Source organism: Cnephaeus nilssonii, assembly GCF_951640355.1.
Source record: "Cnephaeus nilssonii genome assembly, chromosome: 6".
Lineage (NCBI taxonomy): Eukaryota > Metazoa > Chordata > Mammalia > Chiroptera > Vespertilionidae > Cnephaeus > Cnephaeus nilssonii.
The window spans coordinates 91,979,499-92,005,437 of NC_137077.1; the positions used below are offsets into that span (position 1 = coordinate 91,979,499).

Below are 25,939 nucleotides of genomic sequence, written 5' to 3' on the forward strand. Positions count from 1 at the left end.
GATTATGCCGGCTTTGTAGCATAACTTGAAATCTGGTATTGTGACTCCTCCCCCTTTTTCTTCTTTCTCAAGATTGCTGCAGCTATTCAAGGTCTTTTTTGGTTCTACATAAATTTTTGGAGTATTTCTTCTAGATCTGTGAAATATGCTGTTGGTATTTTAATAGGTATTGCATTGAATCTGCAGATTGCCTTGAGTAGAATGGACATTTTAATTATGTTAATTCTACCAACCCATGAGCATAGTATATTTTTTCACTTGTTTATATCTTCCTCTATCTCTTTTTTCAATGTCCTGTAGTTTTCGAGTACAAGTCTTTTACCTCCTTCATTAAGTTTATTCCTAAGTATCTTGATTTTTTTATTGTTGTTGTTGCAATGTTAAATGGGATTGTTTGTTTAGTTTCTCTTTCTGAGAATTCATTATTGGTGCATCAAAAGCCATCGATTTTTGGGTGCTGATTTTGTATGCTGCTACATTGCCAAATTCATTTATTGAATCCAGTAGTTTTTTGGTGGAGACGTTAGGGTTCCTGTGTCCAATATCATGTCATCGGTAAATAATGAGAGTTTTATTTCCTCCTTTCCTTTTTGGATGCCTTTTATTTCTTCTTCCTCTCTGATCGCTGTGGCTAGGACTACCGGTACTATGTTGAATAGGAGTGGTGAAAGCAGACATCCTGTCTTATTCCTGTTCTTAGGGGAAATGGTTTCAGTTTTTGCCCATTGAGTATGATGTTCGCTGTAGGTTTGTCATATTTGGCCTTTATCATATTGAGATATACTCTCTCTATTCCACTTTGCTGAAAGTTTTTATCAAGAATGGGTGTTGAGAGATTAAAAATGGCAGCGGAGTAAGTGGATGCTACACAGACATGCTCTAAGGACCAAACTGGAATTACAACTAAAATGCAGGAAAACTTCCTGAATAATCAACGGAAGACTCGCTGGAGAGAACCCTGACAACCCAGGACAGAAAGTGGAGACTGCATGGAGACTGGTAGGAGGGGCTGAGGTGTGAAAGGGCTGGCCAGGCTTTCACAGACAGCAACTGAAGTCCTAGAGAGATATCTCAGCTGTGGGGGTTGCCACTGAGAACTCTGGGGTCTAATCCCCAAGCTGGGCCCCCCAGCAGAGAGCACCAGAACTGAGAAGGGTACCCACATAACATCTGGTGTAGAAAAGAAGCAGGGTTGCTGCCTGCCAAGGAGAGATGGCTGGAAATGCAGGCACCCTCTTAAAGGGCCAATGCACAAAATTCACTGAGGAGCCACTCACCTTGTGCTCTGGCAGAGGAGACTGGAGCTGTGTGAGCAGAAGCCAGGACCAGGGACTCAGCAGTTAGAGTTCATAAGGCAGACACCCCGGTTTCCTGTGCTGAGTCATTCCCTCACACTGCGGAGGACATTTTTCGCACATAGGCATTAGCTCTACAGGCAGCTTTGCCTGGGGGGAAGACAGCTGACACACCCTATTGGAAAACACCTTGCCCCATGGTACGGAGTTTCTGAGGCCCAATAAGAGACTGAGAGTAACAACTAGCCTTCAGGCAGAATTACCCCACACTGTTGGAAAAAAACTCAACACACCTGTGGACAATTGCCTGAGGGCAATTCAAGATAAAATCCTATCACTCTGTATACAGAGGCGGTCTCTGGAGGCTTTGAGTCTTTGCCTGATGTAGTTAGACAGAAACAATGTTTCACACTGTCCTGCACTAGAGACTGAGAGGTGTAGCAGATATACCTAATACATAGTCACAAACACAGACAGGCATCAATAACGAGGAGACAAAGAAACTTCCCCTAGGGGAAGCTGAGGATCCAATCAGTGAATTAGAAGACAGGGTTGAAAAAATCACTCAATCAGAGAATCAAAAAGAAAAATCATTCAAAAATAGGAGGACAGCTTAAGGGAGCTGTGGGACAATGTGAAACATAACAATATTTGAAAAGCAGGAGTACCAGGAGAAGCAGAAAGGGAGAAAGTGTTTGAAGAAATAATGGCAGAAAATTTCCCTAACCTGGTAATGGAAAAAGTCACACAAGTTCAGGAGATACAGAGAACTCCAAGCAAAAAGAACCCAAAACATGCCTACACCCAGACACATCATAATTAAAATGCCAAAAATTAAAGACAAAGAGAGAATCTTAAAGACAGCAAGAGAAAAGCAAACTGTTACTTACAAAGAAGCTCCCATAAGGTTCACACCTGATTACTCATCAGAAACTCTACAGGCCAGAAGGGAATGGCATGAAGTCCTCAAGGTAATGGAAAGCAAGGATCTGAAACCAAGATTACTATATGCAGCAAGGCTATCATTCAATATAGACAGTCAAATAAAGAACTTCCCAGTCAAAAAAAGGCTACCAGAGTACATCACCACCAAGCCTGCATTACAAGAAATGCTAAAGGGACTGCTGTAATGAGAAGGAGAAATAGAGAGAGAAACCTAGGCACACAGAATTAAAATAGCAATAAATAAGTACCTCTCAATAATAACCCTAAATATAAATGGATTAAATGCTCCAATCAAAAGACAAATGGTAGCTGAATGGATATGAAAACGTGACCCAACTATGTGCTGTCTACAAGAGACCCACCTCAGAACAAAAGACTTAACACAGGATGAGAGTGAAGAGATGGAAAAAATTTTTCCATGCAAATGGAAAAGAAAAAAAGGCTGGGGTTACAATATGCATATCTGACAATATAGACTTCAAAATAAAGGCCATCACTGGATACAACAAAGGTCACTACATAATACTAAAGGGATCGATCCAACAAGAAGATATAACCCTGGTAAACATATATACACCCAGTACAGGAGCACCTAAATATATAACAAAAAACTTCTAGAGGACTTTAAGGGAGAGATCGACAACAATACAGTCATAGTAGGGGACTTTAATACCCCACTGACTTCCACTGGATAGATCTTCCAGACAAAAAATTAACAAGGAAACAGTGACTAAAGGACACACTGGATCAAATGGGTTTAATTGACATTTATAGAACATTTCACCCCAAAGCTGCAGAATTTACATTCTTCTCAAGTGCACATGGGTCATTCATAAAGATGGACCACATGTTAAGACACAAAACAAATTCCTACAAGTTCAAGAAGATTGAAATCATATCAAGCATCATCTCAGATCACAATGAAATGAAATTAGAAATCAACTACAGTAGAAACACCCAAAAACATTCAAACACATGGATGCTAAATAGCATGTTATTAAACAACTAGAGGCCTGGTGCATGCATTTGTGCACTGGTGGGGTCCCTTGGCATAGCCTGTGGGGATTGGGCCTAAGCCGGCAGTCCAACACCGCCTGCTGCTCCTGTCTGCCACTCCTGCTCATCCCGGCCCAGCTGTGCCTGCCTCCACTCGGTAGGCTCACTGCTGCTCCGCTGTGGTCTCTGGGCTGCGGCAGCCAGCCGTGAGCCCTGCTTCTGGCGCCCTGCTTCTGGCGCCCATCAGTCAGCTGACACTGTGGGAACACATTGACCACCAGGGGCAGCTCCTGTGTTGAGCATCTGCCCCCTGGTTGTAAGTAGGCATCATAGCGACCAGTTGTTTGGTCGACTAGAGGCCCGATGCACAAAATTTGTGCAAGGGGCTCGGCCCTCACAGCCCCTTGCAGCCTTTGCTGGCCTTTGCAGCCCTAGCTTCATCCGGAAGGTTGTCCGGATGGTCGTTCTGCTATTCGGTCTAATTAGCATATTAGCTCTTTATTATATAGGATAATGAATTCTCAGAAAGAGAAACTAAACAGACAATTCCATTTAGCATTTCAACAAAAAATTAAGATACTTAAGAATAAACTTAACCAAGAAGGCAAAAGACCTGTACTCAGAAAACTACAGGACATTGAAAAATGAGATAGGAGAATACTTTCAACAATAAAGAATCATTTTAAAAAGAAAAAAAAAAAAAGAACTCAGTAAAGGAAAAGGAAAAGATACGGATTTTAAAAAATGGGTGTTGGATTTTGTCGAATGATTTTTATGCATTTATTGATATGATCATGTGATTTTTGTCTTTCAATTTGTTTATGTGATATATCACATTTATTGATTTGTGAATATTGTACCAGCCTTGCATCCCCAGAATAAATCCCACTTGGTCATGGTGTATGATCTTTTTGATATATTGTTGATCCAATTTGCTAATATTTTGTTGAAGATTTTAGCATCTATGTTCATCAGGGATATTGGCATGTTATTGGTCTGGTTTTGGAATTAGGATAATTCTGGCCTCATAAAAGGAGGTTGGAAATGTTCCTTCCTCTTGGATTTTTTGGAATAGTTTGAGGAGTATGGGTGTTACTTCTTTGAATGTTTGGTGAAACTTCCCTGTGAGGCCATCGGGACCTGGGCTTTTGTTTGCTGGGAGTTTTTTGATTACTGCTTCTATTTTCCCAGTTGTTACTGGCCTATTCAGGTTTTCTGATTCTTCCTCATTCAGTTTTGGGAGACAGGGTTTTTCTAGGAATTTGTCCATTTCATCAACATTGTCCAGCTTGTTGGCATATAGTTCATAGTATTTTCTTACAATTCTTGTATTCCTGTGGCGTCAGTGGTTACCTCTCTGCTTTCATTTCTGAATTTATTTATTTTGAGTCCTCTCTCTTTGTTTCTTCGTGAGTCTAGCTAACGGTTCATCAATCTTGTTTATCCTTTCAAAGAACCAGCTCTTGGTTTCATTGATTTTTTTTTCATCGTTTTTTCATTTCTATGTCATTTATTTCTGTTCTAATATTTATTATTTCCTTCCTTCTGGTTACTCTGGTTTTTTTTTTGTTGTTGTTGTTCTCTTTATAATTCTTTAAGTTGTAGAGTTAAATAGTTTATTGTTAATTTTTCTTGTTTTTTTGTTTTGTTTTGTTTTGTGGTTTTTTTTTTTTTTTGAGGTAGGCCTGTAGTGCTGTGAACTTCCCTCTCAAGACTGCATTTGCTGTGTCTCAGAGGTTTGGGGTTGTTGTGTGTTCATTTTCATTTGTTTCCAGGAAGTTTTTGGTATCGTTCTTGATCTTATTGGTAACCCATTCATCTATATTTATAAAAGGCTAAGTGACCAACCATACGTCCATCCGACTGACTGACCAGCTGGTACATATGACACACACTGGCAATTTAAAAATAAACATTGACTCGTGCATGCACGATACGTATAAAGCTCTCTCTGGTGCCAATCGCATTCTTGTGTTTCAATCTGTCATTGTTGATCATGAATTTGGTTGTTTTTGTTGACATTCTGAAGCTGAAAGGAAGTGTTGTCTTTGACACAATATGTCTGAAGACCAACTATTGGCACAACGTACCTCTGAAGCTGAAAGAAGCCGGCGTCATGATTATTAATCAATTTATATATTATTTTCAGATACATTTTACTAATTTTATTTTATCTCTGACACTTCTATTATAGAGAAAGGACAAATAGCTATATTAAAATATTTCTTCTAATTAATTTCCTTTCAATGTGCATGGATCCATGCAGTGGGCCACTAGTTGTTTAATAACATGCTATTTAGCATCCATGTGTTTGAATGTTTTTGGGTGTTTCTACTGTAGTTGATTTCTAATTTCATTCCACTGTGATCTGAAAAGACGCTTGATATGATTTCAATCTTCTTGAACTTGTAGGGACTTGTTTTGTGTCTTAACATGTGGTCCATCTTTATGAATGACCCATGTGCACTTGAGAAGAATGTATATTCTGCAGCTTTGGGGTGGAATATATATATATATATATATATATATATATATATATATATATATATACACACACACACACACACACACACACACACACACACATATATTTATATATATATATATAACCCTAATATGCAAATAGACTGAATGGTGGAACAACTGAACAACCAGTTGCTATGATGTGTGATGACCACCAGGGGGCGCATGCGGAACATGGCAGGCGTCAGCAGCAGGCGCCAGAGTGTGGAACATGCGGGTATCAGCTGCAGCGGGATGGTGGAGCAGGTGAGCAGGGGCACCAGACCAAGGTGGGGCACCGGTCACTGTCATCAGGGCGAGCCTCTGGTGGTTACTGAAAATTCTTTGCTCCTGCACGCCGCAGACCCACCTGGCGCTCGCACCTGCTGCTGACACCGGAGCCACTGCTCGCACCTGCTGCCGGCGCCTAGCGCCAGCCCCAATCACTCAAAACCATCAGTGGGTGCGAGTGGCAGCTGCTGGCCCCAATTGCCCCTCAGCGCTTCTCCACCTCCCCCTGCTCCTGAGGGGCCATCGGGGCAGTAGCCGCCACTCGCACCCGCTGACGACGCTGGTCCCACTTGCACCCACTGACTGCACCTGCTGCTGGCGCCAGCCCCAATTGCTCCGCGCCGCCAGCGGGTGCGAGTGGGGCCAACACTGTCAGCACATGGGAGTGGCAGCAGGGGGAACGAGGCTGCTGGCAGATAGGGGACTGGGGACCACAGCAGGAGGGTCCGGGCGGGGCCGCGGAGGATGGGCTGAGACCCGCCCCTGTGCCCACCGCAGTCTAGCAGCCCACAGTTCCTTTCAAGGTGCACAAATTTGTGCACTGGGCCCCTAGTGTTCTATAAATGTCAATTAAATCCATCTAATCCAGTGTGTCCTTTAGAGTCAATGTTACTTTGTTAATTTTTTATCTGGAAGATCTATCCAGTGAAGTCAGTGGGGTGTTAAAGCCCCTACTCTGACTGTATTGTTGTCCATCTCTCCCTTAACGTCCTCTAGAAGTTTTTTATATATTTAGGTGCTTCTACGTCCACCTGCAGACTAAAGGGTCCCAGGTTCAATTCTGATCAAGGGCACATGCCTGGATTGCGGGCTCAATCCCCAGTACGGGACGTGCAGGAGGCAACCGATGAATGATTCTTTTTCATCATCTCTCATCTTTCTATCTTTCTTTCTCTCCCTTCCTCTCTTGGAAGTCAATAAAAATACATTTAAAAAAAAAGAAGTATTTAGGTGCTCCTATATTGGGTGCATACATGTTTACCAAGGTGATATTCTTTTGTTGGATTGATCCCTTTAGTGTTATGTAGTGACCTTTGTTGTCTCCTGTGATGGCCTTCATTTTGAAGTCTGTATTGTCAGATAAGTGTATTGTTACCCCAGCCTTTTTTTCTTTTCCATTTGCATGGAAAAAATTTTTTCCATCTCTTCACTGTCATCCTGTGTGAGTCTTTTGTTCTGAGGTAGACAGCACATAGTTGGGTCACATTTTCATATCCATTCAGCTACCATTTGTCTTTTGATTGGAGCATTTAATCCATTTATATTTAGGGTTATTATTGAGAGGTACTTATTTATTGCTATTTTAATTCTGTATGCCTAGGTTTCTCTCTCTATTTCTCCTTCTCATTACAGCAGTCCCTTTAGCATTTCTTGTAATGCAGGCTTGGTGGTGATGTACTCTGGTAGCCTTTTTTTGACTGGGAAGTTCTTTATTTGACTGTCTATATTGAATGATAGCCTTGCTGCATATAGTAATCTTGGTTTCAGATCCTTGCTTTCCATTACCTTGAGGACTTCATGCCATTCCCTTCTGGCCTGTAGAGTTTCTGATGAGTAATCAGGTGTGAACCTTATGGGAGCTTCTTTGTAAGTAACAGTTTGCTTTTCTCTTGCTGCCTTTAAGATTCTCTCTTTGTCTTTAATTTTTGGCATTTTAATTATGATGTGTCTGGGTGTAGGCCTGTTTTGGGTTCTTTTTGCTTGGAGTTCTCTGTATCTCCTGAACTTGTGTGACTTTTTCCATTACCAGGTTAGGGAAATTTTCTGCCATTATTTCTTCAAACACTTTCTCTATCCCTTTCTCCCTTTTCTGGCACTCCTGCTTTTCAAATATTGTTATCTTTCACGTTGTCCCACAGCTCCCTTAAGCTGTCCTCCTGGTTTTTAATTGTTTCTTTCTTTTTGGTTTTCTGATTGAGTGATTTTTTTTTCAACCCTGTCTTCTAATTCACTTATTTGATCCTCAGTTTTTCCTAATCTCCTGTGTATTCCTTCCAATGTGTCTTTTATTTGTGCTATGTCATTCTTTATTTCCATTTTCATAGTTACTGTATCTTTTCTCATGCTGTCTTTGCCATCATTATTCTGAAGTCTGTATCAGGTAAATTTCTTATATCTGTTTCATTTATCACTTCTGGAGAATTCTCTTGTTTTTTCATTTGTGGGTTGTTTCTTTGTCTCCTCATTATTGATGCCTGTCTGTGTTTGTGACTATGTATTAGGTATATCTGCTACACCTCTCAGTCTCTAGTGCAGGACAGTGTGAAACACTGTTTCTGTCTAACTACATCAGGCAAAGACTCAAAGCCTCCAGAGACCACTCTGCCTGGAGACTGATTGGATTCAGTCTTTAGTAGCCCTCAGGCAATCATCCACAGGTGTGGCAAGATATTTTTTCAACGGGGTTGGACAATTGCTTCCGCCTGAAGGCTACTTGTTATTCTCAGTCTCTTAATGGGCCTCAGAAACTCCACATCATGGGCCAAGGTCTTTTCCAATAGGGTTGGTCAACTGTCTTCCCCCCAGGCAAACATCTCCTAGATAGCAGAGGTCTGCCTGAGAAAGATGACCTCCGCAGCACGCAGAGCAGGAAACTGGGGTGTCTGCGTTCTGATCTGTAACCCCAGAGCCCCCAACCCTGGCTTCTGTTCACACTACTCCCATCCATTCTGCCCTCCCTCTGCCAGACACAAGGGGAGTGATTGCTCATGGAATTTTGTGCATTGGCACTCTGAGAGGGTGCCTGCATTTCCAGCCGCCTTTCCCTGGCAGACAGCAACCCTGCTGCTTTTCACAGCCAGATGTTATGTGTGCACCTTTCTCAGTTCTGGTGCTCTCGGCTGGGGGCGGGGGGCGGGCAGCTTGGGGAATAGACCCCAGAATTCTCAGTGGCAACCCCCTACAGCTGAGATAGCTCTCCAGACCCTCAGCTGCTCTCTGTGGGAGTCCTTCCAGCCCTTTCAGGCCTTCACCCTTCCTACCAGTCTCTATGCCGTCTCCATTTTCTATCTTTGGTTACCAGGGTTCTCTCTAGCTAGCCTGCAGTTTATTTTTCAGGGTGTTTTTTTTTGTATTTTAGTTGTAGTTCCAGTTTGGTCCTGGGAGAGTGTCTGTGTAGCATCCACTTACTCCGCCACCATTTTTAATCCATATGATGTTTTTTCCCCCTGTTAATCCTTCACCTTTTACACCCACCCTGCACCCCCCTTTCCACTGGCAGCTGTTATTCTGTTCTCTATCAATGAGTCTGTTTTTATTTTGTTTGTTAGCTTATTTTGTTCATTAGATTCCACTTATGAGTGAAATTATATGGTACTTGTAATTCTCTGAGTGGCTTATTTCACTTGGCATAATGCTCTCCTGATCCATCCATGCTGTCCCAAAGGGCAAGGGTTTCCTTCTTTTTTATGGCCGAGTAGTATTCCATTGTGTAAATGTACCACAGCTTTTTTGTCCACTCATCTACTGATGGACACTTGGGCTGTTTCCAAATCTTGGCTATCTATAATAATAAAAGCATAATGTGCTAATCAGAACAGATGTCCTTCTGGACGTCCTTCCAGATGACCTTCCAGACAAAGCCGGGGCTGCAAGGGAAGCCAGGTCCCGGGTGCCTGCCAGTGTCCAGAGGGAAGTCCGGGTCCTGGGTGCTGGAGGGAAGCCCGGGTCCCGGATGCCAGAGGGAAGCCGGTGCCAGCAGCCAGGGGAAAGAAGGCCTACTCTTGCACAAATTTCATGCATCAGGCCTCTTGTTGTAAATAATGCTGCAATGAACATATGGGGTGCATATATTCTTTCAAATTAATGTTTTAGATTTCTTCAGATATATTCCCAGAAGTGGAATCCCTGGGTAAGAAAATTCCAGGTTTAATTTTTTGAGTTAACTCCATACTGCTTTCCACGGTTGCTGCATCAATCTACATTCCCAGCAATAGTGCACATGGGTTCCTTTTTCCCCCATATCCTCACCATTACTTGTTGCTTGTTGATTTATTGATGACTAGAGGCCTGGTGCATGAAATTCGTGCAGGGGGTGTGTGTCCCTCAGCCCAGCCTGCACCCTCTCCAATCTGGGATCCCTCTCACAATCCAGGACTGCTGGCTCCCAACCACTTGCCTGCCTGATTGCCCCTAACTGCTTCTGCCTGCCAGCCTGATCACCCCTTAACCACTCCCCTGCCAGCCTGATCGACGCCTAACTGCTCCCCTGCCAGCCCAATTGCCCCTAACTGCCCTCCTTTGCTAGCCTGGTTGCCCCTAACTGCCCTCCCCTGCAGGCCTGGGTCCCCCCCAACTGTCCTCCTCTGCAGGCCTGGTCGCCCCCAACTGACCTCCCCTGCAGGCCTGGGTCCCCCCCAACTGTCCTCCTCTGCAGGCCTGGTCGCCCCTAACTGCCCTCCCCTGCAGGCCTTGTCCCCCCAAACTGCCCTCCCCTGAAGACCTGGGTCCCCCCGAACTGTCCTCCCCTGCAGGCCTGGTCCCCCCCAACTACTCTCCCCTGCAGGCCTGGGTGCCCCTCAACTGCCCTTCCCTGCAGGCCCAGTCGCCCCCAACTTCCCTCCTCTGCCGGCCTGATCGCCCACTACTGCCCTCCCCTTCAGGTCTGATCGCCCCCAACTGCCCTCTTCTGCTGGCCTGATCACCCACAACTGCCCTCCCCTGCTGGCCATCTTGTGGCGGCCATCTTGTGTCCACATGGGGGTGGCCATCTTGTGTGTTGGAGTGTTGGTCAATTTGCATATTACCTCTTTATTATATAGGATAGCCATTCTGACAGGTGTGAGGTAATATCTCATTGTTGTTTTAATTTGCATTTCTCTGTTGATCAGTGACATTAAGCATCTTTTCATGTGTATATTAGCCATCTGTATGTCCTCTTCAGAGAAGTGTCTATGCAGGTCCTTTGCTCATTTTTTTTATTGGATTATTTGTTTTTTTGGTGTTATGATTTAAGTTCTTTATAAATTTTTGATATTAACTCCTTATCAGATGTGTTATTGGCAATTATGTCCTCTCATTCAGTGGGTTGTCTTTTCATTTTGTTGATGTTTCCTTGCTGTGCAAAAATGTTTTAGTTTGATGTAGTCCCATTTATTTTTTCCTTCATTTCCCTTGATTGAGGGGATATATCAGAAACCATCTTGCAACAAGAAATTTTACTGCCTGAGATTTTACTGCCTAAGTTTTCTTCTAGGATTCTTATTATTTTTAGTCTAATATTTAAGTCTTTTAATCCATTTCAAGTTTATTCTTCTGTATGGTGTAAGAAGGTGGTCTAGTTTCTTTCTTTCTTTCTTTTTTTTTTTTTTTTTTGCACATATCTGTCCAATTTTCCCAACACAATTTATTGAATAGACTATCTTTACCCCATTGTATATGTTGCCTCCTTTGTCAAATATTAATTGAGCACAAAGGCATGGGGTTGTTTCTGGGCTTTTTATTCTGTTCCATTGATGTATATGTCTGTTTTTATGCCAGTACCATGCTATTTTGATTACTATGGCCTTGTAGTATAGTTTGATATCAGATAGCATCATTCCTCCAACTTTGTTCTTTCTTCTTAAGATTGTTGTGGCTATTCTTTTGTGGTTCCATATAGAATTTTGGAATATTTGTTCTAGTTCTGTGAAATATGCTTTTGATATTTTGATAGGAATTGTGTTGAACCTACATATTGCTTTTGATAGTATAGACATTTTAATGGTGTTAATTCTTACTATCCATGAGCACACAATATGCTTCCACCTATTTTTTATTTTCTTCAACTTTTTTCTTCAGTGTCATAATTTTCTGAGTACAGGTCTTTTACATCATTTGGTTAAATGTATTCCTAGATTTTTTAAATGCAATTGTAAATGGGATAGTTCTCTTAATTTCATTTTTTTAAATTTTGATAATATATTTATTAACCTTTTGCACTCGGATGTCGAGTGTCACTCGACACGGTTAGCATTAGAATAAAGGAATTGAGACAAAAGCAAGCGAGTGCAAAGGGTTAAAGTTAGGGACAGTGAAACAAGGAAAGGCTTAGGATAGAAGAAGCAACAGGAAAGAGCCTAGATGGGGTGGCTTTGGCTCACTGAGCAATAAGTCACAGTGAAAGAAGTGAGCCAAGTTGAGGCTGCTGTCATCTCAGTGTAAAGTCAGAGAAAATGGGGCCTTGGAGACAGGTTCAGGGGATTAGCCCGGAGTGAGCTGCCAATGCCCATTGCTCTCCTGGTTGCAAGTCTGTAGGGTCCCTTAGAGTTTAGGCGAGGCACGCATGTGGGGGATGCAGAGGGAGTAGGGAAAGGCATGGGCATGCTCCCAGGAGGGAGAACACACTTAGTTTCCTTTTCTGATAGTTCATTACTGATGTATAAAAATGCAACTTATTTCTGGATGTTTATTTGGTATCCTGCCACTTCACTGAATTCAGTTTTCAGTTGTGGTAGTATTTTGGTGGAATCTTTAACATGTCATCTGCAACTAATGACAGTTTTACTTTTTCCTTTCCAATTTCGATGTCTTTTATTTCTTCTAATCTGATCACTGTGGCTAGGACTTCCTGTACTGTTTTGAATAAGAGTGGTGAAAGCAGACATCCCTGTCTTGATCCTGTTTAAGGGGAAATGGTTTTAGTTTTTGCCCATTGAGTATGATGTTGGCTATGGGTTTGTCATATATGGCCTTTATTATGTTGAGATATGTTTCCTCTGTTTCTACTTTTCTGAGAGTTTTTATCGTAAATGTATGCTGAATTTTATCAAAGACTTTTTCTGCATCTATTGGTATGATCATGTGATTTTTATCTTTTGTTTATGTTTTGTAACATTTATTGATTTGCAGATATTATGCCAACTTTGTATCCCTAGAATAAATCCCACTTGATATATTGCTGGATCTGGTGTGCTAATATTTTTGTTGAGGATTTTAGCGTCTATGTTCATCAGGGATATTGGCCTATAATTTTCATTCTTTGTAGTGTCTTTATCTGGTTTTATAATTAGGACTAGAGGCCCGATGCACAAAATTTGTGCAAGCGTAGGCCCTCGCAACCACAGCTGCCTCACAGCCCCTCCCCCCACGCACTGGTCATTCCGCTTTCTGGCCTAATTAGCATATTAGCTCTTTGTTATATAGGACTAGAGGCCCAGTGCACGAAATTCGTACATGGGGGGGCGGTCCCCTCAGCCCAGCCTGCACCCTCTCCAATCCGGGACCTCTCGGGGAGATGTCCAACCGGCAGTCGGACATCTCTCTCACAATCCAGGACCGCTGGCTCCTAACTGCTCACCTGCCTGCCTGCCTTATCACACCTAACTGCCCCCCCTGCCAGCCTGATCACCTCTAACTGCCTCTGCCTGCCGGCCTGATTGCCCCTAACTGCCCCCCCCGCCAGCCTGGTAGCCCCTCACTGCCCCCCCCCAGCCAGCCTGGTCGCCCCTTACTGCCTCCCCTGCCGGCCTGGTCACCCCTCACTTCCCCCCCTTCCAGCCTGGTCACCCCCAACTGCCATCCTGCTGGCCTGGCCACCTCCAACAGGCCCCCCCTACCAGCCTGGTCGTCCCCAACTGCCCCCCTACCAGCCTGGTCACCCCCAACTGCCCCCCCCCACTGGCCTGGTCGCCCCTCACTGCCCCCCTCTGCCTGCCTGGTCGCCCCCAACTGCCCCCCCGTGCTGGCCTGGTCGCCCCCAACTGCACCTCCTGCCGGCCTGGTCGCCCCACACAGCCTGCTGTTTAGTCGTTTGGTCGTCCCTCACTAACCCCCCTGCCGGCCTGGTCACCCCATGCAGCCTTCTGTTCAGTCATTACTGTGAGGGTGTCCTGACCAATTTGCATATTACCCTTTTAATAGTATAGATGATGCTGGCCTCATAAAATGAGCTTGGGAGTCTCCTTTCTTTCGAATTTTTTGTAATAGTTTGAGGAGTATAGATGTTAATTCATCTTTGAATGTTTGGTAATATTCACCTGTGAAGCCATACAGTCCAGGACTTTTGTTTGTTGTGAGTCTTTTTTTTTAAATTATTATTACTGCTTCAATTTCACTACTTGTAATTTGTCTATTCAGATTTTCTGATTCTTCCTGATTTACTTCTAGAAGATTATATGTTTCTAGGAATTTAACCATTTTATCTAGATTGTCCAATTTGTTGGCATATATTTTCTTACAATCACTTGTATTTCTGTGGAGTCAGTTGTTACTTCTCCTTTTTCACTTCTAATATTATTTATTTAGGTTCTCTCTTCTCTTTTTAAATTGATGCGTCTGGTTAAAGGTTTGTAGATCTTGTTTATCTTTGCAAAGAACCAGCTCTTGGTTTCATTGATCTTTTATATTGCTTTTTTAGACTTTATTTTGTTTGTTTCTGCTCTGATCTTTGGTATTTCCTTTCTTCTACTCACTTTGGCTTTGTTTATTGTTCTTTTTCTAGTTCTTTTAAGTGTAATGTTAGATTCTTTATTTGAGATTTTTCTTGTTTCTTGAGGTAGGCATGTAATGCTATGAATTTTTCTCTTAGGACTGCTTTTGCTATGTCCCATAGATTTTCATTTGTTTCACAGTATCTTTGGATTTCTTTCTTAATCTCATTATTAACCCATTTGTTGTTTAGTGATATGTTATTTAGTCTCCATGTCTTTGTGTGTTTTCTAGTTTTATCTTGTGATTGATTTCTAGTTTTATACCATTTTGGTCAGAGAAGATGCTTGATATTATTTCAATCTTCTTAAATTTATTGAGGTTTGTTTCGTGTCTATGCTAGAAAATGTTCCATGTACACTTGAAAATAATGTATATTCTGTTGCTTTGGGTGAAATGCACTGAAGATATAAATAAATCTATCTGATATAGTGTGTCATTTAAGGCCACTGTTTCCTTGTTCATTTTTTGATGTCAGTAGGGTATTAAAAATCCCTTAGTATGACTGTATTACTGTCTATCAATGAGAGAGAAGCATCATCAGTCAGCTGCCTCCTGCATGTCCCATACTGGAGGTTGTGCCTGACCTAGAGTTGAATGGGTAGCCTCTTGGTTCATGGGTCAATGTTCAACCACTGGGACAGGTGATTTGCTTTATACACTGAGGTGCTCCTATGTTGGGTGCATAAATGTTCACAAGGGTTGTATCCTCTTGTTGGATTGTTCCCTTTATCATTATGTAGTCTCCTTCTTTGTCTCTTACTATAGCCTTTGTTTTAAAGTCTATTTTGTCAGATATAAGTATTGCTACCCCAGCTTCTTTTTCCTTTCCATTTGCACGAAATATCTTTTTCCATCTATTTACTTTTAGTCTGTATGTATCATGTGTCTTTTGTTCTTATGTGTGTCTTTTGTAGACAGCATATATACTGGTCTTGTTTTCTTGTTCATTCAGTTCCCCTGTGTCTTTTGATTGGAATATTTAAGCATTTATATTTAAAATGATTAGTGTTATTTTTGTAAATATATCTTTATTGATTTCAGAGAGGAAGGGAGAGGGAGAGAGAGAGAGAGAAACATCAATGATGAGAGAGAATCATTGATCAACCACTTCCTGCATGTCCCCTATGGGGATTGAGCCCACAACCCAGGTATGTGCCCTGACCGGAATCAAACTGTGATCTCTTGGTTCATAGGCTGATGCTTAACCACTGAGCCATACTGGCCAGGGTAAATGATTATTGATAGGTACATTTTTATTGCCATTTTATTCTTTTAACTATGTTCCTTGGTGTGTGTGTGTGTGTGTGTGTGTGTGTGTGTGTGTGTGTGTGTTCTTCTTAAAGAAGACCCTTTAACACATTCTGTAATACTGGTTTGGTGGTAACAAACTCCTTTAGCTTTTTTTGTCTGGGTAGTTCTTTATTTCTCCTTCAATTTTAAATGATAGCCTTGATGAATAAAGTAGCATTGGTTGTAGGTCCTTGCTTTTCATCACTTTGAATATTTCATGTCCATACTTTCTGGCTTGAAATGTTTCTGTTGAGAAATCAGCTGAAGGTCTTATGAGATGTCCCTTGTAGATAACTGTCTTTCTCTTGCTGCTTTTAAGATTCTCTCTTTGTCTTTAACCTTTGCCATTTTAATTATGTTGTGTCTTGGTTTGGGTCCATCTTGTTTATGTTTAGAACTCTCTGAGCTTTCTGGATTTGCGTGTCATTTTCCTTCATCAGGTTAGGGAAGTTCTTGATCAGTAGGTTCTTGACCCCTTGTTCTCTCACTTCTTCTCATACCCCTGTGATGCAGATGTTGTTACACTTCATGTTGTCCCCAAAGTCCCTTAAACTATCCTCATTTATTAAAGTTCTTTTTTCTTTGTACTCCTCTGACTGGGTATTGTTGTTTATATTTACTTTGTCTTCCAAATCACTGATTTAATCATCTGCTTCACCCAACCTACTATTTATTTCTTCAAGTGTATTCTTCATTTTTGACTGGTTCTTTTTTATTGTTTCTATGTCCTTTTTCATGCTGTAGTAGTTCTCACTAAATTCTTTGAGCATTCTTATAACAATTATTTTTGAACTCTATATCTGATGAATTGCTTGCCTCCATTTCTTTAAGGTCTTTTCTGTGCTTTCATTTGTGGCATTTTTTTTTTTAATCTCCCCAGTTTGGCTGCCTGTTTGTGTTTGTTTCTATGTATTAGTTACATAGAAATTGTGACTGCTATGATTCCCAGTCTTGGTAGGGTGGCCTTATGTAATAAGAGTTTTGGGGGACCCAGTGATACAGTCACCTTGATCATCTGCACTGGGTGTCCTAGGAATGTCCCTTGTATGGGTTATGTGGACCCTCCTGTTTTAATTGAGTCTTGATTGCTATTGGCCTATTCATGCATGGGGTAAACCCTCAGGCTAGCTCACTGTAAGGATCAATCCCAAACACAGTGTACAAGCTGCTGTGCAGGTGCTGACCACATGGAGCAGAATTCACCTCAGCAGGGTCTGGCGCCTTCTGAGATCTCCCTTTGGATATGCCACTTGTGAAGCTAATTGGTTCCTGCTCTGATGTTGTCTGAAGCTGGCCACTGGGTGTGTTGGTTCTGGGGCCTCTTGGGAGGGACTCTGGTGCAAGCCAATATCAGACACTGCCTGTGACTGGTCCTGAGCGACCTGTTTGAAGTTATCCAGCAACCCATAGTTTGTAGCTACCTCTGCTTGGCCTGTGTGTTCGTGGGAAGGACCAAGCTGCCCACTAAGTCCAGCTTTTATGAGCACTTGCCTGGGAGATCTACTTCTGTCTGCCTGTTCCTGCCAGCTGCCTGTTAGTCTCAGTCCTGAAAGAGCCTCTGGCGGTACTTGAGTTCCATGAGGTAGGTTCTCAATGAGTCACCAAGTAGGGGCGAGTGGTGTTCACCAGATATTACAGGTTCAAACTCAGTGCCAGTGCTGGGTCTGAGTCCACTCAGCAAATGTCCCAGGCTATACCAAGTCTAGCTGTCACCTACTGGGTGCTGGCACACCTATGTGGTGTGGTCTCGGAGTCGTCAGGGTGAGGCCAGCAGAGTTTATCAGGCCCGACCATATCAAAATTGGGCTGCGTGAATGGAGAGCTCTGCACTGGTCATGCATGCGAGGGGGAAATGGCCCCTGTCCTAGAGCCATACAACTCAGTCTGTCCCATAGTCTGCCAGGAACCCGATCAGCCTCTTGGGGCCACTGGGAGTTGGGAGGGTGGGGTTAGTTTATCTCCATGAGTGGGAGGTGCCAGTCAGGCTTGGGAGTAGGTGCGGGGGTGGGGTGGGCGGGGGGGAAGGTGGCCTCCTAACCCAGAGTTACACAACTCAGTCAGTCCTGGATTCTACCCAGATCTTGGCAGAGTGGAGCCACCAGGAGTCTGGAGGGTCGGGGCTGCCACAAGTCCAGAGAGTGGGGCTAGTGGATCTCCCATGAGGGGGTGGCACCAGTCAGGCTCGTGGGAAAGTAGTGGGAATGGCCCCCATTCAAAGCCATAGAACTTAGTCATTGATGCCCCCTGAGTCTGCTTGACCTCTGCACCCCAGGTCAGGCAGCCGACTCCTCAGCATGGCACAAGCTCTCCAGGGTAGGGTGAGAGGGATTCCAAAGGGTGGAGCTGTTGCTTTTCCCTAGGCTGATGTTGTACGGCGGGGAGTGCTCCATCCAAGAAAGATGGCGTCTATAGTGTGGGAGGGGGACTCAGCACAGGAATCCTGTCCCTTTAGCTCCCTCCCCAGAGCCACAAATCCCAGTCTCTCCTCACACAACTCTAGTCTGCTCCACCCTCCCTCTGCTGGAGCCCAGGGTACGTGTCTGTCAATGAGATTTGGTGCTTTGGCCCTTTAAGAGGGTGCCTGTGTCTCTAGCAGACTCCCGTCTCTCCCTGGCAGACAGAATCCCTGCTGGTTTTCACAGCCAGTGTGATATGGGCACCTCTTCCCAGTCCAGTGCTCTGGGCTGGGGAGCATGGCTTGGGACTGAGACCTCATGCTTCTCAGGGGAACCCCCCAAAGCCTAGATATCCCTCTCAAACCTCAGCCACTGCCCGTGGCAGTGGGGCCAGCCCTTTTCACATCTCTGCCCTTTCTACCAGTCTCACTGTGGCCTCTGCTGCAATCCTTGTTGTAAGACTTCTCTTCAGCTTGTCTTCAGTTGGTGATTCAGGTTTCTTGCTCTATATTCTGGTTGTAATCCCAGTTTGGTCCTGGGAGGAGGTGAATGTGACATCCACCTACTCTGCCACCATCTTGGACCCCCCAGGTTGGGAATTCTTGTCCATTTTTTACCCTTTTCTCAAGGAATAGGCCTCAGCCATTATTCATCATCTGAGGCCAAAGTTATTCATCTTCCACCTCCTCACACCTACCGGTACATAAAAAAGTTCCAAAGGCCCTGGCCAGTGTGCCTCAGTGGTTAGAGGATTGGCCGGCGCACCAAAGAGCCCCAGGTTTGTTCCCGGCACCCCACATGCAGGAGACAACCATTTGATGTGTCTTTCTCACATCGATGTTTCTCTCTTTCTCTCTCTGTCCCTCCCTTCTACTACCCTCTCTAAAAATCAACGGCCCTAGCTGGTTTGGCTCAGTGGATAGAGCATCAACCTGCGGACTGAAAGGTCCTGGGTTTGATTCTGGCCACTTGCCCAGGTTTCAGGCTTGATCCCCAGTAGGGGGTGTGCAGGAGGCAGCTGATCAATGATTCACTATCTCTCTCTCCCTCTTCCTTCCTCTCTGAAATCAATAAAATATATATATATTTTAAAATATTTTAAAATAATTTTTTTAAATCAATGGAAAAAATATCGGAGGATATTTTTCCACAGGAAGGATTAAATGGTGGCAGGGATGGAAAATTCCCTGAACAAGTATTTCACAACCAGATTTTTGTTGTTGTTGTTAATCCTCACCTGAGTATATTTTTTCCATTGCTTTTCAGAAAGAGTGAAAGGGAGGAAAGGAGGGAGAGAGAGGGAGAGAAAGAGAGAAAACATGGATGTGAGAGAGACACATCGACTGATTGACTCCCGCGTGTGTGGAGCCCGCAACCCAATTACATGCCTGTAACCAGGAATCGAACCCGTAACCCTTTGGTGAGTGGAGCAACACTCACCGGCCACACCGGCCAGGACTTTTCAACCAGATTAAAACAAACAAACAAATGAAAACAAACAAACAAACACAGAATATCTAGGATTTGACATCTTGACCCCAGAGTAAATCTTGGGATATTTGCAAGAAATTTCTCTTGCCCTTTAAGATTCTCTAGTAACTCCATTTTAGATATTGATAGCAAAAGCAGTGGGTTGATACTGCCTTGTTACTCAAGGGCTTCCAAGCATTTTCCAGATAAAAGCTGCCTAATCTTTGTGACATTCCTGTCGTTACCATGCTCAGTCAGGTAGAGTGAAGAAGGATTTAAAGAGGGCTTTGCCAGGGGCAAGATACAGAACTAAAAACATTTTTTAAAAACATTTTATTGCTTTTTCAGTTGGGGGGGGGGCAAAAATTGGGATTCTCCCCCCCTCCCCCCGCCATTCTCCTACAAGAGGAACTTATATATTATCAATAGTAAAATATTTTAAAATACAAATACTATGTCTCTACAATGTCTTGCTTTCTAGAGGAAGGATGGAATGAATGTCTAAATAGTTAGGATCAGTGACATTCTTTCTCCTGAATTTGTTTTACTAAAATTCCTATCCTTACTCTTTGAGGTCTTACTTTGACTCTTTTTCTCCAAATCTCACTAAGTGTTTGTTCCCAGTGCAGATGCTTATCCTGTTTCCTTAGTCACTTAGCAGCAAGGTACACAGTTTTAGGCCCTTAATGCTTCCTCCTTCCAGCAGTGCCAGATGCCTGACATCCCTGTCTGAGGACCATTTCCAGAGGAATGTCAGACTCCGGCTCAGACCTGGGGATTTGTGCCAGAAGGGTAATTGCAGGCCCTGTCTTTGAAGTGCCTGTTGGAATGGGGTATTGGTTCCTTTATGCCTTGGGCCTGGAGCTGCCAGCCGAGTGCGGCTGCCTTAAGCCTTGGGGAGGAGCCTGCCTGCCTTCTTCACCCTAAGCTGTTTTTAAGCCCCAAGACTGGAGTGCAGAAGTGCTAGGCATTCTGAGTCCCTTCTGGGTGGCCCTGAACAGGTTACTGAGGCTTTCTAGAACTTCAGTTTTTCCGTTATAAAATAGTGGGAATAATTCCATACCAGAAAAAAAAAAAGATCAGGAAGAGTTTGGACGATAGTAATATGTTGATGGGTAAGTTGTTTCTTGTACCTGCAATGGTCTCTACATAGTACTGAATAAAGGCATAACCTGGGGCTTCTTGAAAAGAAATCTGAGAAAAACTCTTCAAAAATGAGTCCTTACTTAGTTGGTGACAGTAGCTGTGGCAGAGGAAAATGTGCTGCAGTGGGCTTGCATTTTTATCCTGCCATCTGCAACCTGGGCCTGCTGCCAGGGCGGTTTCACACAATGCATCAGTATGGTTCCATTGGAAAGCACTTTGTCAGCAGCGTCCTGGTCTACTTTTGCTTTTACATCTTGATTTGGGATAGCCCAAGTTCAAATCCGCTCCACATTGTTGTGGATCAGTGACTTCCAGGGCGGATTTGATTTCAGATGAATCACCACTGTAGATGGACCTCTGCTGACCTGCTCTTCCACTGCGCCGGCCTCACCCCTTCCCTCCACGGTCACTGCCTCTCCCAGGGGTGTCGGACATGATGTGGTCTATGGTGAGCTCCTGATGACTCACTCTATGGGGTTAGTGACTATTGAGTTCTTAGGAGCTGCGGCAGGACTGGGAAAGCTTTGGCTAGCCAGGGCCTGCCAGCAGTTTCTGTGACAGGTTTGTAAGACTGGATTCTGCTTTCTCACTTGTGCTCCACGTCATACGGAAGCTGGACACATCTTGTTGGTTTTTATTTGTTTCTTTGAGATCAAGATAGAAATATCCCTTTTTTTCCTGACACATTTATTGTGACAAATTTCAAGTAATAAAAAATGGATAAAGGCCGAAACCAGTTTGGCTCAGTGGATAGCGCGTCGGTCTGCGGACTGAAGGGTCCCAGGTTTGATTCCGGTCAAGGGCATGTACATTGGTTGCGGGCACATCCCCGGTAGGGGTGTGCAGGAGGCAGCTGGTCGATGTTTCTCTCTCATTGATGTTTCTAGCTCTCTATCCCTCTCCCTTCCTCTCTGTAAAAAAATCAATAAAATATATTTTTTAAAAATGGATAAAGTAGCAAGTGCCCCAGGCCACCCTTGTCACGGGTCAGACTGCTGCATGCTCACCGGCATGTTTCCTCGTAGTGCTCCTTTATTTGCTGTCAATCTGAGCAACTTAGGGTCCTGGAAAAGTCTTTGTTTACATTGAAAGACTACTCTCCCCCCCCCCCCCCCCCGCCACCCGCCCATCTGCCCTCTTCTATACTTGGCCTGTGGCCACTCTAGCCACCCTCTTGACATCTTCCATCAGGGACTCTCCTTATTTCCTTCTTTCTCCTCCCCGCAGGCTGTGTATAAGATGGCAGATGTAGCCTGCAAGTGCCATGGCGTCTCTGGGTCCTGCAGCCTCAAGACCTGCTGGCTCCAGCTGGCTGAGTTCCGCAAGGTGGGGGACCAGCTGAAGGAGAAGTACGACAGCGCCGCTGCCATGCGCATCACCCGCAAAGGCAAGCTGGAGCTGGTCAACAGCCGCTTCAACCAGCCCACCCCGGAGGACCTGGTGTATGTGGATCCCAGCCCTGACTACTGCCTGCGCAACGAGACCACGGGCTCCCTGGGCACCCAGGGCCGCCTCTGCAACAAGACCTCGGAGGGCATGGACGGCTGCGAGCTCATGTGCTGCGGCCGCGGCTACGACCAGTTTAAGAGCGTCCAGGTGGAGCGCTGCCACTGCAAGTTCCACTGGTGCTGCTTCGTCAGGTGCAGGAAGTGCACGGAGGTCGTCGACCAGCACGCCTGCAAGTAGCCGGGACCACGCCCTGGCCTCCTCTCCACTGCCGCACAGAAGATTATATCTATAAATCTATAGAAATCTATTTTATATGTGTACAAAGGAATGGATGGATGATAATTAAAAGATGAGAATGGAAAGAAAAGGCTTATTTAAGAGATGCTAGAGGTCTTTGAGGACTGGACTTGGCAGGTTCTCAGCTCCCAGTGGGTGGGACCAAGGTCTTTTCCCCTCCCTCCAGGGGGGACTCTCAGGATGTAGGGACTTGAGAATATTTGCTATCTGTCCACCATGGCCTTGAGGCGAGAGGTGGTGGGTAGAAGGAGATGACTTTGTCTGGAAGGCTGCAGTCTCTGTTGGGTACGTGACTGACCTGTAACCCCAGCCTGTGGGCCTAGAGGCCCCGTGGAAGGCGGCAGGAGCTCAGCTTAGACTTTGAAGTCTGCAGGGTCTTGCTCAGAATATTGACGGGTTCTGTGAGAGGGCCAGCGCTTTCCTACCTTTCCACTGTGTGCAGACCTGCGAAAGTGAGGGGCAGTCCGATGCCATCTCTGACCCAGGACTACAAAGGGACCCGCACCTCCCTCGGCCTCTTTCCAATGAGAATGACTCTTCCGCCACAGATCACTAGCTCCTGCCACAAGTTCCCTGCACCAGGAGGCAAGGGGCCATTTGGCCTGACATGTCAGGAAAGACATGGACATGGACTGAAGGTTTGTGCCTGAGCTGCACAAAGCTGGGTGTGTAACCGTACTGAGTGAACATTGCACTGTGCTCCCACCAGGGAGAGGAACCTTGTGATGCTGCTGCTGTCACGTCCTCCCTCAGCGGAGGCCTCATGAACGACAGGATGCGTAGCTAGGTCAGGCTCGGCTGGCCTGGCATGGTCTCTTCATCTCTGCCCCAGATGTACAGCTTCTCTCTGACATTAAATACCCTTCACTGAAGTCTTCCTCCCTTTCCTTATTTGGACACACGATTACCTTTCATGAGTCTCCTCTTATTTTTGACCTAATCCTTAGAACCCCACTACACGGTGCACATATGGAAGAGGGTGAGGAAATGGAGACTTTTCAGAGCTCTAGTGTGGTGATCAGAGACAAGGACAGGAGAACATTATCAGAATTAAATAAGGTCATGCATCTAAGTGCTGTTCCCAAGGACTAACACAAAGTTAAAAACTTAATAAACAGTAGCTATTCATATTACTGTTATGAACAAAAGGATTCAGAGATTTAAGTTTAAACCTCACTTTCCCTTTCCCTCCCCCCTCCGTTTACAGCCTACCAAGTTAACCCTGGTTTGTTCGCGGGGTCGCTGGGAAAGCACAGGCAGTGGGGATGCTCTCTGCGGGATTCTGTGTATTGTCACCGGCAGTTTTGGACTCCAGTGGCTGGGGCCAGGAGAGAGAGTAAGGCGGAACTCAGGGGTCCAGGAAGGGAGCTGGTATGTCCTAGAAAAGGAGGAAGGAATTACTAGGAGAGACATTGACCCAGGCTTCAGGTGAGCCAGTAACCACATAGAGACACCTGTTTATTCTAGAAGAATGCATTTCCTGGAAAACAATGGAATTAAGGAATTTTTAACTTGAGTTATAATAATAACTGCAAAACAATCTAAAAGATATCTGCCTGAGGGTATCCATGGCTATATCTACTACTTGTATCTTTAGTATCTAAAGGGGAACCTTCTGACTTGACATCAAAGACTATGACGTGTAGGTTATTTTACCAGTAACTGGTTTTCACACTGTTTCGCAAACTCCTGTGGTCAACATTTTCAAGACGAGTGGTACCTGAAAGAAAGTGGTTGAAGTCAGCTGGCATACAAAAGACCAAATCCATGTCCTTGGCTTCATTAGATGGCATTTAACTAAATAAACTAACCAGCCACACCGATCAGCAGTGGTAATGTGGGTTTTGAAACACTGGCTGGCATTATTGCTCTTTGCCACACCATGTGGAGAGCATGGAGAGTCACCTTATACCAGGTGCTCCAAGTGCTTAAGAGCTGAAATCCAACTCATCCTTGGAAACTACAGGGAATTCGTTGAGAGTGACTTGTCCACAATCCTAAAATGTGACTTCTATGTTCGTTAAGGGAGGTGGCCATCTTATTGTGTTGAGATCTTCCTATGGCAAGAGAATGGAGTAAATTTTTAATGTTTCTTTCTGATGTGGGGAGCAAGTCATGTGTTCAAATACCAATGTGATTGTTGCATCCACTGACCGCCAGGGTTAGGAAATACTTGATTTTTAAAATAGGTTGGGAAGCCCTAGCTGGTTTGGCTCAGTGGATAGAGCGTTTGCCTGTGGACCGAAGGATCCTGGGTTTGATTTTGGTCAAAGGCACGTATCTTGGTTGCAGGCTCCTCCCTGTCCTGGGCCCTGGTTGAGGCACGTGCAGGAGCCAACCAATGGATGTGTATCATTCACATCAATATTTCTCTCTGTCTTTCCCTCTTTCTTCCACTCTCTATGAAAATCAATGGAAAAATATCCTCGGGTGAGGATTTTAAAAAATACACAACAACAACAACAACAAAAATAGGTTGGGAAGAAGTTATAGTTACTGTCACATGCTTGTTAAATCCTGGTGAATTGGCAGTTGTCTGCTAAGTGGCCAGTAATGACATAGGAATGTGGCTGGAGAATATGGGGACCAACCTAAAAAAATGAGCTTCTACCCAGAACCATTGAATGTTAGAGCAGGAAGGGAACATGACAGTCAGATCTCTAGCCCCTGGGTTTCAGATAGGGACCTCCAAACCTTGAGTAGGTCCCAAACCTTAAGATGCTATAAAAATGCAGAGTCCTAGGTCTCCAACACTAGAAATTTTTATTCAGTTGCTCTGGGGTGGTGTCTGCACCTTTAACAAGGACCTGAGATAACATGCTGATGGTCCAAAGACTGCACCACCTGTATGCATATATGCATAACCCATGGATGCAGACAGTGGGGTGGAGTGGGCTAGGGGTGGGGGTGGGCTGGAGGGGGTGGATGGGAGGGAAAAGGGGACATATGTAATACTTACAACAATAAAGTTTAAAAAAATAAAACCTGGCAGTTCAAAAAAAAAAAAAAAAAGACTGCACTGGACCTATTGTCATTAGAGCTAGCCCAAGATCAGCAAGGAGACAGGCAGTCAGGTCCTGATTCCCAACCCACTGGGCCACCCTGTGCCGAATCCGTAGTCCCTGACATGTCATATAGTTAACATGTAGTCTAATTGAAAGATCATTGCATTGGATGTAATGCCTGGACCAAGTAGTCCTAGACATTCCAGGGAGCCTTCTGAGAGGGAAAAGGCATCTGGCACAGAGAACTTGCCCAGGGATGTTCCACCTCCGTCCTCTCCCTGGGACTGGTAGGGGGAGCCTACAGATCCATGATGAATATAAGTCAATATTTGCTTAGCTATTTGTCTGCATGTATTCACCTTGTCTTCAAGATAAAATTAGGGAAGAGGTATGCCTGACTATCTCCATCTAAAAGTAGATGGGAGGGTAGGAAGGCAGTCGCAGCCAG

At 44.4% G+C, this 25,939-nt stretch overlaps 1 protein-coding gene across 4 annotated transcripts in view; it reads left to right on the top strand.

The window, feature by feature from the left end:
• Window positions 1-24,925, top strand: part of WNT5B (Wnt family member 5B) — a 141,481-nt gene extending 116,556 nt beyond the window's left edge. For all 4 annotated transcript variants that reach the window (XM_079774393.1, XM_079774392.1, XM_079774394.1 and 1 more), the window contains exon 5: window positions 21,968-24,925. In XM_079774393.1, coding sequence (XP_079630519.1) covers window positions 21,968-22,426 — 459 coding nt within the window. In that variant the 3' untranslated portion in view covers window positions 22,427-24,925. The remainder of the gene's footprint in view (window positions 1-21,967) is intronic.
• The last annotated feature ends 1,014 nt before the right edge of the window (window positions 24,926-25,939 follow it).